Source organism: Oncorhynchus nerka, unplaced genomic scaffold (genome assembly GCF_034236695.1).
Source record: "Oncorhynchus nerka isolate Pitt River unplaced genomic scaffold, Oner_Uvic_2.0 unplaced_scaffold_764, whole genome shotgun sequence".
Lineage (NCBI taxonomy): Eukaryota > Metazoa > Chordata > Actinopteri > Salmoniformes > Salmonidae > Oncorhynchus > Oncorhynchus nerka.
The window spans coordinates 286,276-305,907 of NW_027040452.1; the positions used below are offsets into that span (position 1 = coordinate 286,276).

The 19,632-nt window shown below is 43.0% G+C and overlaps 1 protein-coding gene across 1 annotated transcript in view; it reads left to right on the forward strand.

Annotated features, from left to right (window-relative positions):
• The window catches only part of LOC135571103 (NACHT, LRR and PYD domains-containing protein 12-like), a 30,187-nt gene extending 11,232 nt beyond the window's left edge, over positions 1-18,955 (forward strand). The window contains exons 3-15 of the mRNA XM_065016908.1: positions 1,980-2,096; positions 3,951-4,067; positions 4,313-4,397; positions 4,540-4,768; positions 5,139-6,909; positions 7,197-7,370; positions 7,837-8,010; positions 8,601-8,774; positions 11,903-12,076; positions 12,563-12,736; positions 14,159-14,332; positions 17,392-17,438; positions 17,796-18,955. Coding sequence (XP_064872980.1) covers positions 2,029-2,096; positions 3,951-4,067; positions 4,313-4,397; positions 4,540-4,768; positions 5,139-6,909; positions 7,197-7,370; positions 7,837-8,010; positions 8,601-8,774; positions 11,903-12,076; positions 12,563-12,736; positions 14,159-14,332; positions 17,392-17,438; positions 17,796-18,328 — 3,894 coding nt within the window. The 5' untranslated portion in view covers positions 1,980-2,028 and the 3' untranslated portion in view covers positions 18,329-18,955. The remainder of the gene's footprint in view (positions 1-1,979; positions 2,097-3,950; positions 4,068-4,312; positions 4,398-4,539; positions 4,769-5,138; positions 6,910-7,196; positions 7,371-7,836; positions 8,011-8,600; positions 8,775-11,902; positions 12,077-12,562; positions 12,737-14,158; positions 14,333-17,391; positions 17,439-17,795) is intronic.
• Positions 18,956-19,632: the final 677 nt, after the last annotated feature.

The window sequence follows — 19,632 nt, forward strand, 5'->3', positions numbered from 1 at the left end:
GGTCACATACACATGGTTAGCAGATGTTATTGGTCACATACACAGGGTTAGCAGATGTTATTGGTCACATACACATGGTTAGCAGATGTTATTGGTCACATACACATGATTAGCAGATGTTATTGGTCACATACACATGGTTAGCAGATGTTATTTACAATGTCTGCCTAGGAACAGTGGTTAACTGTCTTGTTCAGGGGCAGATTTTTACCTTGTCAGCTCAGGGATTCAATCTAGCAACCTTTCGGTTACTGGCCCAACACTCTAACCACGAGGCTACCTGCCACCTCTACACTCTAACCACGAGGCTACCTGCCACCTCTACACTCTAACCACGAGGCTACCTGCCATCTCTACACTCTAACCACAAGGCGACCTGCCACCTCTACACTCTAACCATGAGGCTACCTGCCACATCTACACTCTAACCACAAGGCTACCTGCCATCTCTACACTCTAACCACAAGGCGACCTGCCACCTCTACACTCTAACCACAAGGCTACCTGCCGCCACAGACATACATGGTATCACTAGTTATACATAATTATTATACATAAATCATTGCCAAAAGCACAAGACATACTGTTGCATGTTGGTCTATATTATTAATGGATTGATCATATAGAAATATAAAACATTCTTTTAACTACTACAATGCAATTACATGTGGAGCAGGAACCACTGACTCACTGCATTATTCTATAGTATTATCAAGACACCTGCTGTTAACTCTTAACTACTTAGGACACCTGCTGTTAACTCTTAACTACTTAGGACACCTGCTGTTAACTCTTAACTACTTAGGACACCTGCTGTTAACACTTAACTACTTAGGACACCTGCTGTTAACACTTAACTACTCAGGACACCTGCTGTTAACACTTAACTACTTAGGACAGCTCACCAGGTGTCCTAAATATTGCGTACAGAACTGTCCGCGTCCACGTTCGGTGTGGCGCCAAGCCGGTTACGCGCAGAGTGGACTGAGGTGATCTCGGGGAATAACGATGGAGTTTGTTACAGTGTTGAGACACCGAAGTTTATTGTTCAATTTGCTTTTTTCTTTACGGTCGGGGACAGTATGTGTGTAGACAGATCCTTTTCACTCTCTATCCTTGTTTCAATTTGTGTTTCACCGGATTCATCATCGAGAGGAGGGACAGAACCAAGCTAACCAAGCTAGTCGGTACAGCTCGGTAAGCTAGCTAGCTACTCTACCAGCAGCATCCTAGTTATCCTAGCTAGTCGGTACAGCTCGGTAAGCTAGCTAGCTACTCTACCAGCAGCATCCTAGTTATCCTAGCTAGTCGGTACAGCTCGGTAAGCTAGCTAGCTACTCTACCAGCAGCATCCTAGTTACCATAGCTACCACTACATCATCACCGGCTCCCCGGTTGTTTCTTCCACCTGTTAAATCCCGGTGAGGCTTATCCCTCTCTCGTTGACGGATGCTGGCTACCTCTGTCCCTACCTCTGTCCGGTTCTCCTCTCTTCACTAGATGGACGGTAACTTTAGTGTTTAAACCCTCTGTGTCCAAGGACCAAACTTTTGAATATTATTTTCAGGGCGCCTCAATAGCAGGTATTGAACCCCGGGTAAATAATCACTAGTCAGAACCTCAACCTCAGTATACATTCATTATAAAAATCATCTTAATATCTGATATTGTGAGTAAACAACCTCGAGAGTGCGTCTTCCAGCCCTCCAATAAATTACATCATTCAACCCTCCCGGTTAGTAAATGTACCTCAACATGCCCCTGGAGAGGCAGAGTAACGACACCAGCCTTTTAGCGGGGCTGACAGACTGACTACAACGCTCGCGTCGATAAATTAATTTCGTTTTTAAAAATGACACACTGCTCGCGCCATTAACTAACGTCTAGAAGTCAGTTCTATTTGTGAAACTCTTCTTATGTTTCCCCATCTGAGCTCAGAGTAGATCAGAGATGTAATGTTTGTCTCTGTTGTGTTGAAGACCAATCAAGCAGGAGAGACCAGCCTCCCCTGTTCCCAGCTGTGTGTCCATGAAGAGTGACGGGTCTATGGGTCAACCTCTATCCTTTAGAGAGGGAGACTTTTCTACTAAACAAAGGTAAGAAGAACTCATGGGTCCTGGTCAGTGAGTTAAACAACACTGTCTCTAGTCATTTCTCCTCTCCCATTACCTTATATATGGTACTCCTTATAGCCTCATTATTACCTCAACTACCTGGTACCCTGCACATTGACTCAGTACTGGTACTCCTTATAGTCTCATTATTACCTCAACTACATTTACATTTACATTTAAGTCATTTAGCAGACGCTCTTATCCAGAGCGACTGCACATTGACTCAGTACTGGTACTCCTTATAGTCTCATTATTACCTCAACTACCTGGTACCCTGCACATTGACTCAGTACTGGTTCTCCTTATAGTCTCATTATTACCTCAACTACCTGGTACCCTGCACATTGACTCAGTACTGGTACTCCTTATAGTCTCATTATTATCTCAACTACCTGGTACCCTGCACATTGACTCAGTACTGGTACTCCTTATAGTCTCATTATTAACTCAACTACCTGGTACCCTGCACATTGACTCAGTACTGGTACTACTTATAGCCTCATTATTACCTCAACTACCTGGTACCCTGCACATTGACTCAGTACTGGTACTCCTTATAGTCTCATTATTACCTCAACTACCTGGTACCCTGCACATTGACTCAGTACTGGTTCTCCTTATAGTCTCATTATTACCTCAACTACCTGGTACCCTGCACATTGACTCAGTACTGGTTCTCCTTATAGTCTCATTGTTACCTCAACTACCTGGTACCCTGTACATTGACTCAGTACTGGTTCTCCATAGTCTCATTATTCGCGTCAACGAGCGTCTAGAAGTCAGTTCTATTTGTGACGCAGTTCGCGCTGCATCTCATTGGTTTATAGAAGCAGGTACCCACGTGCCATCTCCTCATTGGTTTATAGAAGCAGGTACCCACGTGCCATCTCCTCATTGGTTTATAGAAGCAGGTACCCACGTGCCATCTCCTCATTGGTTTATAGAAGCAGGTACCCACGTGCCATCTCCTCATTGGTTTATAGAAGCAGGTACCCACGTGCCATCTCCTCATTGGTTTATAGAAGCAGGTACCCACGTGCCATCTCTTCATTGGTTTATAGAAGCAGGTACCCACGTGCCATCTCCTCATTGGTTTATAGAAGCAGGTACCCACGTGCCATCTCCTCATTGGTTAATAGAAGCAGGTACCCACGTGCCATCTCCTCATTGGTTTATAGAAGCAGGTACCCACGTGCCATCTCCTCATTGGTTTATAGAAGCAGATACCCACGTGCCATCTCCTCATTGGTTTATAGAAGCAGGTACCCACGTGCCATCTCCTCATTGGTTGATAGAAGCAGGTACCCACGTGCCATGTCCTCATTGGTTTATAGAAGCAGGTACCCACGTGCCATCTCCTCATTGGTTTATAGAAGCAGGTACCCACGTGCCATCTCATTGGTTTATAGAAGCAGGTACCCACGTGCCATCTCCTCATTGGTTTATAGAAGCAGGTACCCACGTGCCATCTCCTCATTGGTTTATAGAAGCAGGTACCCACGTGCCATCTCATTGGTTTATAGAAGCAGGTACCCACGTGCCATCTCCTCATTGGTTTATAGAAGCAGGTACCCACGTGTCATCTCCTCATTGGTTTATAGAAGCAGGTACCCACGTCCCATCTCCTCATTGGTTTATAGAAGCAGGTACCCACGTGTCATCTCATTTAGCAAAAAAACATAACTTAACATAAACATAACTTCTTCAAACAATAAAAGCTAATTTACGAACATTTCTGAATATGAATATATAGCTTTTTGGAATGAAACTCTTATGTTTCCCCATCTGAACTCAGAGTAGATGAGAGATGTAATGTTTGTCTCTGTTGTGTTGAAGACCAATCAAGCAGGAGAGACCAGCCTCCCCTGTTCCCAGCTGTGTGTCCATGAAGAGTGACCGGTCTATGAATCCTCCTATATCCTTTAGAGAGGGAGACTTTTCTACTGAACAAAGGTAAGAAGAACTCATGGGTCCTGGTCAGTGAGTTAAACAACACTGTCTCTAGTCATTTCTCCTCCCATTTTCCCATTTATTGTTGTTGTTTTCATAATCCATAGGCTAATCATTTTGTCCATTAGCGTAGTCCTAAAACAATATTAAACAAACACAACGTTCCCTCCGTGTGTGTGTGTGTGTATGAGTGTGTGTGTGTGTGCACTCCCTGGATGAGGAGATGTCATCTCATGTTTTGTCCACAGAAACCAACAGGAGAGATCAGAGTCAGAGATTCTCAGTGGTCAGTCTTCCCAGAGTCATCAAACAGACCTGGCCTCCATATTCAGAGTATGTGGTCCTGTTATGTACATTTGTTTTTGTTTACCTCAAGTAAAGTTGATCTGTAAAGTTGATCTGTCAAACATTCATTAATGTGTTGATGAGAAAGCATTTCTTCTCTTGCTTAACTTATTTTCTTGATTTATTTCAGTTGCTTGAACAGAATATTATGACATTTGTGAAGAACGAGCTGAAGATGTTCAAGAGGATTCTTAGTCCAGAACTCCCAGAAGGCTTTGAGAGTCAGAAGCAGGATAAGGAAGTGGTGGATGCTGAAGATGAGAAGCAGGAGAGCAGTGCCAGAGAGGGGGCTCTGAAGATCACACTGCACATCCTGAGGAAAATGAACCAGAAGGAGCTTGCTGACACACTGGAGAAATGTAAGATCTGTCTGCCTCATGTTGAATGATGTTTTATAACATTTAAAAGCTGTAGCTAAAGTACAGCTAAAGTAGCTGTGTAACTCAATGATATTGTAGCAGCCTTAACACAACACCTAGTGACCTCATCAAGTAGCAGCAGGGATGTGTTGTGGTGATTCATTTAGAGAGAGAACATTAATAATACCATCAATAATACCAATAATAATATAATCAGTCACACCAGTCTGTAATGCATTATGAAAACATTTACACATTTATACAGTCAGTTAAGAGAATACATTATTATAATGTACAACTTTATAACAGTCCTACAATACTGTAGACATTAAAACAGACATAATATTAATATCCTCTGTGTTATTTCTAGATTCAGATGAGCTCGCTGTGATTTGCCAACGTGAACTCAAATCTAATCTAAAGAAGAAGTTTCAATGTGTATTTGAGGGGATCGCTAAACAAGGAAACCCAACACTTCTCAATAAGATCTACACAGAGCTCTACATCACAGAGGGTGGAACAGGAGAGGTCAATAATGAACATGAGCTGAGACAGATTGAGACAACAACCAGGAAACAAGCAAGACCAGAGACTCCAATCAAATGTAACGACATCTTCAAACCCTTAACTGGACAAGACAAACTTATCAGAACTGTGCTGACAAAGGGAGTCGCTGGCATTGGAAAAACAGTCTCTGTGCAGAAGTTCATTCTGGACTGGGCTGAAGGAAAAGCAAATCAGGATGTCCAATTTGTATTTTCAATCCCTTTTCGGGAGCTGAATTTGATGAAAGAGGACAAACACACTTTCATTGAACTTCTTAATCACTTCTCAATGGAAACCAAACAATCAGGAATCTCCATCTACAACAAGTACAAAGTTCTGTTCATCTTTGATGGTCTGGATGAGTGCCGACTGCCCCTAGACTTCCAGAAGAACAAGATCTGTTGGGACGTCACAGAGTCAACCTCAGTGGATGTTCTGCTGACAAATCTCATCAAGGGAAATCTGCTCCCCTCTGCTCTCCTCTGGATAACTACCCGACCTGCAGCAGCCAATAAGATCCCTTCAGGGTGTGTTGACCAGGTGACAGAGGTACGAGGGTTCAATGACCCACAGAAGGAGGAGTACTTCAGGAAGAGATTCAGTGATGAGGACCTGGCCAGCAGAATCATCTCACACATAAAGACATCAAGGAGCCTCCACATCATGTGCCACATTCCAGTCTTCTGTTGGATTTCTGCAACAGTCCTTGAACACATGCTGAAACATAAGAGAGAAGAGATGCCCAAGACTCTGACTGAGATGTACACACACCTTGTGGTGTTTCATACCAAACAGAAGAATGAAAAGTATCTTGGGAAAGAAGACACAGGTCCACACTGGAATAAAGAGAGCATTCTGTCACTGGGAAAACTGGCTTTTCAACAGCTTGTGAATGGCAATCTGATTTTCTATGAAGAAGACCTGAAAGAGGCTGGCATTGATGTCAATGAAGCCTCAGTGTACTCGGGATTGTGCACACAGCTCTTTAAAGAGGAATGTGGGCTGTACCAGGACAAGGTGTACTGCTTTGTTCATCTGAGCATTCAGGAGTTTCTGGCTGCTGTATATGTGTTCCTCTCATTCATCAACAACAATGAGAATCTAATGGAAAAACTGCAAACAAACGACGAGCCTGAAGTTACTTTCTACAAGAGTGCTGTGGATAAAGCCTTACAAAGTGAGACAGGAAACCTGGACCTTTTCCTCCGCTTCCTACTGGGCCTCTCACTGGAGTCCAATCAGAAGCACTTACAAGGTCTACTGACAAAATCAAGAAGCAGCTCACAGAGCCATGAAGAAACAGTCAAGTACATCAAGGAGAAGATCAGGGAGAATCCCTCTCCAGAGAGGAGCATCAATCTGTTCCACTGTCTGAATGAACTGAATGACCATTCTCTAGTGGAGGAGATTCAAAGCTACCTGAGCTCAGGAAGTCTCTCAAAACACAACCTGTCACCTGCACAGTGGTCAGCTCTGGTCTTTGTGTTGCTGACTTCAGAAAAGGAGCTGGATGTGTTTGACCTGAAGAAATACTCCAGATCAGAGGAAGGTCTTCTGAGGCTGCTGCCAGTGGTCAAAGCCTCCAGAGCTGCTCTGTGAGTAATAAAATGACATATAAGAACTAATCATCAGGAAGAAATATTCAGTTTAGAGAAAAATATGTATTATAATATGTATATAATATTATATTGGAAAAACATATTGAATAAATTCATTGATTTTCACATTAGTATAACAATATGACCATACAATTCTAGGAAAACGGAAGATGAATCTATATGTTGTTTGAGAGAATAAACCAAATGCATCTACCATTGTCCTTCTACACTACTGGTGTTAAATTAACAGTGTGTTTGTGAAGTCATGATGATCTCTTTGTCAGGCTGTCAGGCTGTGGAGTCACAGAGGAAGGCTGTGCTTCTCTGGTCTCAGCTCTGGAGTCAAACCCCTCACACCTGAGAGAGCTGGATCTGAGTAACAATGACCTGAATGATTCAGGAGTGAAGCTGCTCTCTGCTGGACTGGGGAATCCCCACTGTAAACTGGAGACTCTGAGGTCAGTATTCCTGTAGTTGGTCAACAAGTGATAACTGTTCACCAGATCCACATGTGTTTACCAGACACACATAGTCCACACCATATGTGTTTGGACAGTGAAGGTTACAGTTTTAAATGTGGTGCTTTGCTCCAGCATTTTGGATTTGAGATATAATGTTTCACATTAGATGACAGTACAGAATGTCACCTTTAATTTATCTGATACCTCACTGTCTGTCTTCTGACTGATTCTGCTTTTTAAACTGGTCTGGTCAGTCTACTATAATATTCGTACTAAACATTTCTCAATAATAATAATACAAGTAATATTATGATAATTTATAATAATGATACACTATTTTATGAATAGATATGGAAGGTTTCAGGACACTGATATATCTGAATATGTTGAAAAAAAAATACTGCCACTATTTTCACCACCAAAGAATATCAGTGTGATTTTAATATGATTTGACTCTTTGCAGGCTGTCAGGCTGTCTAGTCACAGAGGAAGGCTGTGCTTCTCTGGTCTCAGCTCTGAGGTCAAACCCCTCACACCTGAGAGAGCTGGACCTGAGCTACAATCACCCAGGAGACTCAGGAGTCAGACTGCTCTCTGCTGGACTGGAGGATTCACACTGCAGACTGGAGAAACTCATGTAGAGGGTTTATGTCAATGTTCATATCAGACATGTTGGATTTATCAGGCTAGTTAAGACAAACATTCTGACCACCACTTGGACAAAGTTATATGCTGTGTGTGTCATGTGTGTGTCCTGTGTGTGTCCTGTGTGTGTCCTTTCAAACACACAATGGACACACACAATGGACACACACTGGGCATACTTTACACATGCTCACACTGGACACACTGGCAAGACACACTCACTAAGCACACACTTAACACACACTGGACAAACTGGCAAGACACACTCACTGAAAATTCATACTGGACACACATAGGACACCAACAGGACACACACACACACACACACTGGACACACACACACACACACACTGGACACACATAGGACACCAACAGGACACACACACACACTGGACACAATATGTTGCTCATTACCTTCCACAGCAATAATCGTTTCACCACAGGGGTGTTGTGGTTAACTAACTAAATATTCTGTTAATTTTCACATATCAATCACAATTAAAGGTTAATTGTCCTTCTACATGTACATTCTACTTGTGAAATAAACAGTGTGTTTGTGAAATCATGATGATCTCTTTGCAGGCTGTCAGGCTGTCTAGTCACAGAGGAAGGCTGTGCTTCTCTGGTCTCAGCTCTGGAGTCAAACCCCTCACACCTGAGAGAGCTGGACCTGAGTAACAATGACCTGAAGGATTCAGGAGTGAAGCTGCTCTCTGCTGGACTGGGGAATCCCCACTGTAAACTGGAGACTCTGAGGTCAGTATTCCTGTAGTTGGTCAACAAGTGATAACTGTTCACCAGATCCACATGTGTTTACCAGACACACATAGTCCACACCATATGTGTTTGGACAGTGAAGCTTACAGTTTTAAATGTGGTGCTTTGCTCCAGCATTTTGGATTTGGGATACAATGTTTCATATTAGGAGACAGTACAGAATGTCACCTTTTATTAAAAATGTTTTTTTACATTTACATAAATGTACATAAATACACATATTGATGTTTGTTACAGTAGCTTGTAAAAGTTTTCAGCCCCCATTTTTCCTTTTTTGTTTTCCATTTTGTTGCCTAAAAACCTGTAATTAAAATAGATTTTTTGGGGGGTTTGTATCAGTTGATTTGCACAACACTACCACTTTGAAGATGCAAAATATGTTTTATTGTACAACCAATAGATAAAAAAGAAAACACTTGAGTGTGCATAACTATTCACCCCCCCAAGTCAATACTTTGTAGATCCACCTGTTGCATAACTATTCACCCCCCCCAAAGTCAATACTTTGTAGATCCACCTGTTGCATAACTATTCACCCCCAAGTCAATACTTTGTAGATCCACCTGTTGCATAACTATTCACCCCCAAGTCAATACTTTGTAGATCCACCTGTTGCATAACTATTCACCCCCAAGTCAATACTTTGTAGATCCACCTGTTGCATAACTATTCACCCCCAAGTCAATACTTTGTAGATCCACCTGTTGCATAACTATTCACCCCCAAGTCAATACTTTGTAGATCCACCTGTTGCATAACTATTCACCCCCAAGTCAATACTTTGTAGATCCACCTGTTGCATAACTATTCACCCCAAGTCAATACTTTGTAGATCCACCTGTTGCATAACTATTCACCCCCCCAAGTCAATACTTTGTAGAGCCACCTTTTGCAGCAATTACAGCTGCAAGTCTCTTAGGGTATGTCTCTATAAGCTTGGCACATCTAGCCACTGGGATGTTTGACCATTTTTCAAGGCAAAACTGCTCCAGCTCCTTCAAGTTGGATGGGCTCCGCTGGTGCACCACAATCTGTAAGTCATTCCACAGATTCTCAATTGGATTGAGGTCTGTGCTTTGACTTGACCATTACAAGACATTTACATTTTTCCAACTAGAGTGTTTCTTTAGCAGTGTCAAATCTCTAGAAGACTGAAACAGGTTTCCCTCAAGAATGTCCCCGTATTTAGCGTCATCCATCATTCCTTCAATTCGAACCAGTTTCCCTGCCGAAGAAAAACATCTCCACAGCATGATGCTGCCACCACCATGCTTCACTGTGGGCATGGTGTTCTCGGGGTGATGAAAGGTGTTGGGTTTGCGCCAGACATAGCGTTTTCCTTGATGGCCTTAAAGCTCAATTTTAGTGTCATCTGACCAGAGTACCTTCTTCCATATGTTTGGGGAGTCTCCCACATGCCTTTTGGCGAACGCCAAATGTGTTTGCTCATTTTTTTCTTTAAAGCAATGTACTTTTTCTGGTCACTCTTCCGTAAAGCCTCTGTGGAGTGTACGGCTTAAAGTGGTCCTATGGACAGATACTCCAATCTCCGCTGCTTTGTTATTGGTAATGGTGAGAGGTTAGCATGTCTTGTTGTAGCCTCTGTTATTGGTAATGGTGAGAGGTTAGCATGTTTTGTTGGAGCCTCTGTTATTGGTAATGGTTAGAGGTTAGCATGTTTTGTTGGAGCCTCTGTTATTGGTAATGGTGAGAGGTTAGTATGTTTTGTTGTAGCCTCTGTTATTGGTAATGGTGAGAGGTTAGCATGTTTTGTTGGAGCCTCTGTTATTGGTAATGGTGAGAGGTTAGCATGTTTTGTTGTAGCCTCTGTTATTGGTAATGGTGAGAGGTTAGCATGTTTTGTTGTAGCCTCTGTTATTGGTAATGGTGAGAGGTTAGCATGTTTTGTTGTAGCCTCTGTTATTGGTAATGGTGAGAGGTTAGCATGTTTTGTTGTAGCCTCTGTTATTGGTAATGGTGAGAGGTTAGCATGTTTTGTTGTAGTCTCGGTTATTGGTAATGGTGAGAGGTTAGCATGTTTTGTTGTAGTCTCTGTTATTGGTAATGGTGAGAGGTTAGCATGTTTTGTTGTAGCCTCTGTTATTGGTAATGGTGAGAGGTTAGCATGTTTTGTTGTAGCCTCTGTTATTGGTAATGGTGAGAGGTTAGCATGTTTTGTTGTAGCCTCTGTTATTGGTAATGGTGAGAGGTTAGCATGTTTTGTTGTAGCCTCTGTTATTGGTAATGGTGAGAGGTTAGTATGTTTTGTTGTAGCCTCTGTTATTGTTGTAGTCTCTGTTATTGGTAATGGTGGGAGGTTAGCATGTTTTGTTGTAGCCTCTGTTATTGGTAATGGTGAGAGGTTAGCATGTTTTGTTGTAGTCTCTGTTATTGGTAATGGTGAGAGGTTAGCATGTTTTGTTGTAGCCTCTGTTATTGGTAATGGTGAGAGGTTAGCATGTTTTGTTATAGCCTCTGTTATTGGTAATGGTGAGAGGTTAGCATGTTTTGTTGTAGTCTCTGTTATTGGTAATGGTGAGAGGTTAGCATGTTTTGTTGTAGCCTCTGTTATTGGTAATGGTGAGAGGTTAGCATGTTTTGTTGTAGCCTCTGTTATTGGTAATGGTGAGAGGTTAGTATGTTTTGTTGTAGCCTCTGTTATTGGTAATGGTGAGAGGTTAGTATGTTTTGTTGTAGTCTCTGTTATTGGTAATGGTGAGAGGTTAGCATGTTTTGTTGTTACCTCTGTAACATTCTAACTCATTATTATTATGATTCATTCAAGATCTGTTTTAATCATGGCATCCTCAGGATGAATCTAGTGGTATTTAGAGACATATTGTCTACTCACTTAGACAGAACATTTCTCCAGTCATCATCCACTAATTCAGTTAATAATTGACAAAACATAAAATACATCCAAAACAAACTATGATGCATTAATGTCACCTCATATGAAACATTTGATTTCCAAACCATTCAATTATGAATAGATATGGAAGGTTTCAGGACACTGATATATCTGAATATGTTGAAAAAATATACTGCCACTATTTTCACCACCAAAGAATATCAGTGTGATTTTAATATGATTTGACTCTTTGCAGGCTGTCAGGCTGTCTAGTCACAGAGGAAGGCTGTGCTTCTCTGGTCTCAGCTCTGAGGTCAAACCCCTCACACCTGAGAGAGCTGGACCTGAGCTACAATCACCCAGGAGACTCAGGAGTCAGACTGCTCTCTGCTGGACTGGAGGATCCACACTGCAGACTGGAGAAACTCAAGTATGTCGAGGGTTTATGTCAATGTTCATATCAGACATGTTGGACTTATCAGGCTAGTTAAGACAAACATTCTTACCACTTTTGGACAAAGTTATATGCTGTGTGTGTGTGTGTGTGTCCTGTATCTGGCCATTGTGTGTCCTTTCAAACACACAATGGACACACACAATGGAGACACAATGGGCATAATTTACACACACTCACTAAACACACACACTGGACACACTGGTAAGACACACTCACTGAACATTCATACTGGACACGCATAGGACACCAACAGGACACACACACACTGGACACAATATGTTGCTCATTACCTTCCACAGCAATAATCGTTTCACCACAGGGGTGTTGTGGTTAACTAACTGGATATTCTGTTAATTTTCACATATCAATCACAATTAAAGGTTAATTGTCCTTCTACATGTACATTCTACTTGTGAAATGAACAGTGTGTTTGTGAAGTCATGATGATCTCTTTGTCAGGCTGTCAGGCTGTGGAGTCACAGAGGAAGGCTGTGCTTCTCTGGTCTCAGCTCTGAGGTCAAACCCCTCACACCTGAGAGAGCTGGACCTGAGTAACAATGACCTGAAGGATTCAGGAGTGAAGCTGCTCTCTGCTGGACTGGGGAATCCCCACTGTAAACTGGAGACTCTGAGGTCAGTATTCCTGTAGTTGGTCAACAAGTGATAACTGTTCACCAGATCCACATGTGTTTACCAGACACACATAGTCCACACCATATGTGTTTGGACAGTGAAGCTTACAGTTTTAAATGTGGTGCTCTGCTCCAGCATTTTGGATTTGAGATATATTGTTTCATATTAGATGACAGTACAGAATGTCACCTTTTATTTGAGGTAAATGGTGAGAGGTTAGCATGTTGTTGTAGTCTCTGTTATTGGTAATGGTGAGAGGTTGGCATGTTGTTGTAGTCTCTGTTATTGGTAATGGTGAGAGGTTAGCATGTGTTGTTGTATCCTCTGTTATTGGTAATGGTGAGAGGTTAGTATGTTTTGTTGTAGTCTCGGTTATTGGTAATGGTGAGAGGTTAGCATGGTTTGTTGTAGCCTCTGTTATTGGTAATGGTGAGAGGTTAGCATGTTTTGTTGTAGTCTCTGTTATTGGTAATGGTGAGAGGTTAGCATGCTTTGTTGTAGCCTCTGTTATTGGTAATGGTGAGAGGTTAGCATGTTTTGTTGTAGCCTCTGTAACTTTCTCACTCATTATTATTCATGATTCTTTCATGATTTTTCTTAATCATGACATCATCAGGATTAATTTATTATTGTTTAGAAACATGTTATCTACTCTCTTAGACAGAAAAGTTACTCCACTCATCATCCACCATTTTATTATTGGGCAAAACACAATTTAAAATGTCAGCTTCACTGTCAAAATAGATATGGTGTGGACTGTATACTCAATACAATCTAAATCTGATACCTCACTGTCAAAATAGATATGGTGTGGACTGTATACTCAATACAACCTAAATCTGATTCCTCACTGTCTAAATAGATATGGTGTGGACTGTATACTCAATACAACCTAAATCTGATACCTCACTGTCTAAATAGATATGGTGTGGACTGTATACTCAATACAACCTAAATCTGATACCTCACTGTCTAAATAGATATGGTGTGGACTGTATACTCAATACAATCTAAATCTGATACCTCACTGTCTAAATAGATATGGTGTGGACTGTATACTCAATACAATCTAAATCTGATACCTCACTGTCTAAATAGATATGGTGTGGACTGTATACTCAATACAATCTAAATCTGATACCTCACTGTCTGTCTTCTGACTGATACTGCTTTTTAAACTGGTCTGGTCAGTCTACTATAATATTTGTACTATACATGTTTCTATCTGCAGGCAATACTTTGATAATTTGTCATTTCTAATAATGATACATTCATTTACGAATAACACTGATATATCTGAATATGTTGAAAAAATATACTGAAACAATACTTTGATTATTTAGCTAGTTTAAAAATATACTGCCACTATTTTCCCCACCAAAGAATATCAGTGTGGTTTTAATATGATTTGACTCTTTGCAGGCTGTCAGGCTGTCTAGTCACAGAGGAAGGCTGTGCTTCTCTGGTCTCAGCTCTGAGGTCAAACCCCTCACACCTGAGAGAGCTGGACCTGAGCTACAATCACCCAGGAGACTCAGGAGTCAGACTGCTCTCTGCTGGACTGGAGGATCCACACTGCAGACTGGAGAAACTCAAGTATGTAGAGGGTTTATGTCAATGTTCATATCAGACATGTTTGACTTATCAGGCTGGTTAAGACAAACATTCTGACCACCACTTGGACAAAGTTATATGCTGACTGTGTTTGTGTGTCCAGTGTGTGTGTGTGTCCAGTGTGTGTGTGTGTCCAGTGTGTGTGTGTGTCCAGTGTGTGTCCAGTGTGTGTGTGTCCAGTGTGTGTCCAGTGTGTGTGTGTCCTGTGTGTGAGTGTGAGTTCAGTGTTCAGTGTGTGTGTGTGTGTGAGTTCAGTGTGTGGGTCCAATGTGTGTGCTCAATGACACACACTCTGGACACACACACAGGACACGCACACTGGACACTCACACACAGGACACACACACACTGGACACACACTGGACACACACACTGATCTCACTGAACACTGAACTCACACACACACACTGGACACACACACACTGGACACACACTGGACACACACTGGACACACACACACACACACTGGACAAACACACACTGGATACACACACACTGGACACACACACACTGGACACACACTGGAAACACACACACACACAGGACACACACACACACACACACATACAAGCATTGGACACACACTGGACACACACTGGACACACACACACTGGATACACACACACAGACACACACTGGACTCACACACACACACACACTGGACACACACACAGTGGATACACACACACACAGACACACACTGGACACACACACTGGACTCACGCAGACACACACTGGACAAACACACACTGGATACACACACACACACACACACACACACTGGACACACACTGGACACACACTGGACACACACACACACACACACACACACACACACACACACACTGAACTCACACACACACACACACACACACACACAAACACACACTGGACAAACACACACAGGACACGCACACTGGACACTCACACACAGGACACACACACACTGGACACACACTGGACACACACACTGATCTCACTGAACACTGAACTCACACACACACACTGGACACACACACACACTGGACACACACTGGACACACACTGGACACACACACACACACACTGGACAAACACACACTGGATACACACACACTGGACACACACACACTGGACACACACTGGAAACACACACACACACACAGGACACACACACACACACACACATACAAGCATTGGACACACACTGGACACACACTGGACACACACACACTGGATACACACACACAGACACACACTGGACTCACACACACACACACACTGGACACACACACAGTGGATACACACACACACAGACACACACTGGACACACACACTGGACTCACGCAGGCACACACTGGACAAACACACACTGGATACACACACACACACACACACACTGGACACACACTGGACACACACTGGACACACACACACACACACACACACACTGAACTCACACACACACACACACACACACAAACACACACAAACACACACTGGACAAACACACACTGGATACACACACACTGGACACACACACACACTGGAAACACACACACACACACACAGGACACACACACACACACAGGACTTACACAAACGCTGGACTCACACACACACACAGTACACACAAACACACACACACACACACACATACAAGCATTGGACACACACTGGATACACACTGGACACACACTGGACACACACACACTGGACACACATGCACAGACACACACTGGACACACACACACTGGACACACACTGGACTCACACACAATGGACTCACACACACACACACTGGACACACACACACTGGATACACACACACACACACAGACACACACTGGACACACACACACTGGATACACACACTGGACACTCACACACAGGACACACACACACTGGACACACACTGGACACACACACTGATCTCACTGAACACTGAACTCACACACACACACTGGACACACACACAGGACACACACACACTGGACACACACTGGACACACACACACACACTGGATACACACACACTGGACACACACACACTGGACACACACTGGAAACACACACACACACTGGACACTCACACACAGGACACACACACACTGGACACACACACACACACACTGGACAAACACACACTGGATACACACACTGGACACACACACACACACTGGACACACACAGGACACACACACACACACACACATACAAGCATTGGACACACACTGGACACACACTGGACACACACACACTGGATACACACACACAGACACACACTGGACTCACACTGGACACACACACAGTGGATACACACACACACAGACACACACTGGACACACACACTGGACACACTGGACTCACGCAGACACACACTGGACAAACACACACTGGATACACACACACACACACACACACTGGACACACACTGGACACACACACACGCACACACTGGACACACACACACACACACACTGAACTCACACACACACACACAAACACACACACAAAACACACACTGGACACACACACACACACTGGAAACACACACACACACACACAGGACACACACACACACAGGACTTACACAAACGCTGGACTCACACACACACACAGTACACACAAACACACACACACACACACACATACAAGCATTGGACACACACTGGATACACACTGGACACACACTGGACACACACACACTGGACACACATGCACAGACACACACTGGACACACACTGGACTCACACACAATGGACTCACACACACACACACACTGGATCCACACACACACACAGACACACACTGGACACACACACACTGGATACACACACACACTGGATACATACACACACAGACACACACTGGACACACACTCACACACTGGACACACACACACACACAGGACTGACACACACGCTGGACTCACAAACATACACACACACACACAGACAAACATTCGCTTGGTGTGTGTGTGTGTGTGTGTGTGTGTGTGTGTGTGTGTGAGTTCAGGTGTGTCCCTCAATGACTGTCTGTTCTTCTGCTTACCGCTACAGTGTGGAACATGGTGGAGAGAACAGAATGAAACCTGGACTTAGAAAATGTGAGTGTTGACTGATGTGAAGAATATGACTAAGAATAAGTCTTAATTCAAGTTAAGTCAAAGTCAAAGACCAACATCATTACTGACTTGGTCATATTAAATATCAGCTGTAGTTCTACAGAAGCAGAAATCAGGGAGTTGCTTTGACAATGTTTGTGTGTGTGTAATTAATGGGAATAAGTGTGTTTTATATTACCATACAGTATAACATATGATCATTCAACAAGTCTCAAGTTACCTTAACTTCTCCTTTTGATACCTAGAAACATCTACATTAAATGAATTAGTGAAAAGTGAGTTAACATTCTAATGTGAATGATGATGATTTCTAATATTGTGTCTGGTTTCATCCATCAGATGTCTGTGATCTCACACTGAACCCAAACACAGTAAACAGACACCTCTCTCTGTCTGAGGAGAACAGAACGGTGACATGTAGGAGAGAGAAGCAGCCGTATCCTGATCACCCAGAGAGATTTGAGGACTGGGGACAGGTGCTGTGTAGAGAGGGTCTGACTGGTCGCTGTTACTGGGAGGTAGAGTGGAATGGGGGAGGGGCTGTTATAGGAGTGACATATAAAGGAATCAACAGGAGAGGAAGGGCTAATGACTTTTGTCTTGGATACAATGACAAGTCCTGGAGTCTGATCTGCTCTGGCAACAGTTACAGAGCCTGTCACAATGATAATCCCACTCCCATAGACGTCCCCTCCTCCAGCTCCCACAGAGTAGGAGTGTATCTGGACTGGCCAGCCGGCACTCTGTCCTTCTATAGAGCCTCCTCTGACACACTGACCCACCTGATCACATTCACCTCCACATTCACTGAGCCCCTCTATCCAGGGATTGGGGTTTGGGATGATGATGAATCAGTGTCCCTCTGTCAGTGACACACTGGACACAACAACTACAGCTCAAAAGTAACTTTTTATTGACAGATGCCTCATTTAAATGTTCTGGATTTTGATGAAAGGAAATCCCATAAAGCCTACTGGCCAGGACTTTATTATGACATCTTCTGATTGGGTGTCAGGTCAGGTCTGAGCCATGATCAGAATGTGTATCTGTCTATTTCCAGCCCTGCCATTTCTACCTGTCCTGATCTAGTGTTTGACCCCTGACCTCCTCACACCGTCTCACTGTCCATGTCTGCTTTTAGCTCCCACCTCTACTTCACTGTGTTATAATGGACCTTATGCTTGTTATGTCACCTCTGTAACCAGGTATCAAACATCCTGACCTTTCTGACCCTGTCCCATGGTCCTACTTCACTGTGTTATAATGGACCTTATGCTTGTTATGTCACCTCTGTAACCAGGTATCAAACATCCTGACCTTTCTGACCCTGTCCCATGGTCCTACTTTCTAGAACTGAACATTTAAAGTCCTCTGAGTTTTGTTTACTGTCCATTTACTTATGTATGATGTATTTGTTGTGTATTGGGGTTGTGCCGCAGAGCATCATGGGGGTTTGTATGTGTTGAGATGATCACGTTCCAGATAAATGGTTGAACTGATTCCTGTCTCCAGTCTCATCATTATTGAATTGTTGTACAGACCTGGTTATGAAACCCACAAAACATAACAACAGATTGGTGATGAGTCTGAATCTACAGGAACTATTCTGTAATGAAACCCACAAAACATAACAACAGATTGGCGATGAGTCTGAAACTACAGGAACTATTCTGTCTGGAAGAAGTTGGTTTTAACAACTGTATAAAACTGTTATTTTCTGTGGTTCAGTCTATGCTCATGTTAACACAGTGTATTACTAGCAGAGGCAAGTGGAGCTAACAGAGAGAGTTAACATCATCATGGAGGGAAGTGGAGCAAACAGAGAGAGTTAACATCATCATGGAGGGAAGTGGAGCTAACAGAGAGAGTTAACATCATCATGGAGGGAAGTGGAGCTAACAGAGAGAGTTAACATCATCATGGAGGGAAGTGGAGCTAACAGAGAGAGTTAACATCATCATGGAGGGAAGTGGAGCTAACAGAGAGAGTTAACATCATCATGGAGGGAAGTGGAGCTAACAGAGAGAGTTAACATCATCATGGAGGGAAGTGGAGCTAACAGAGAGAGTTAACATCATCATGGAGGGAAGTGGAGCTAACAGAGAGAGTTAACATCATCATGGAGGGAAGTGGAGCTAACAGAGAGAGTTATCATTTTACATTTACATTTAAGTCA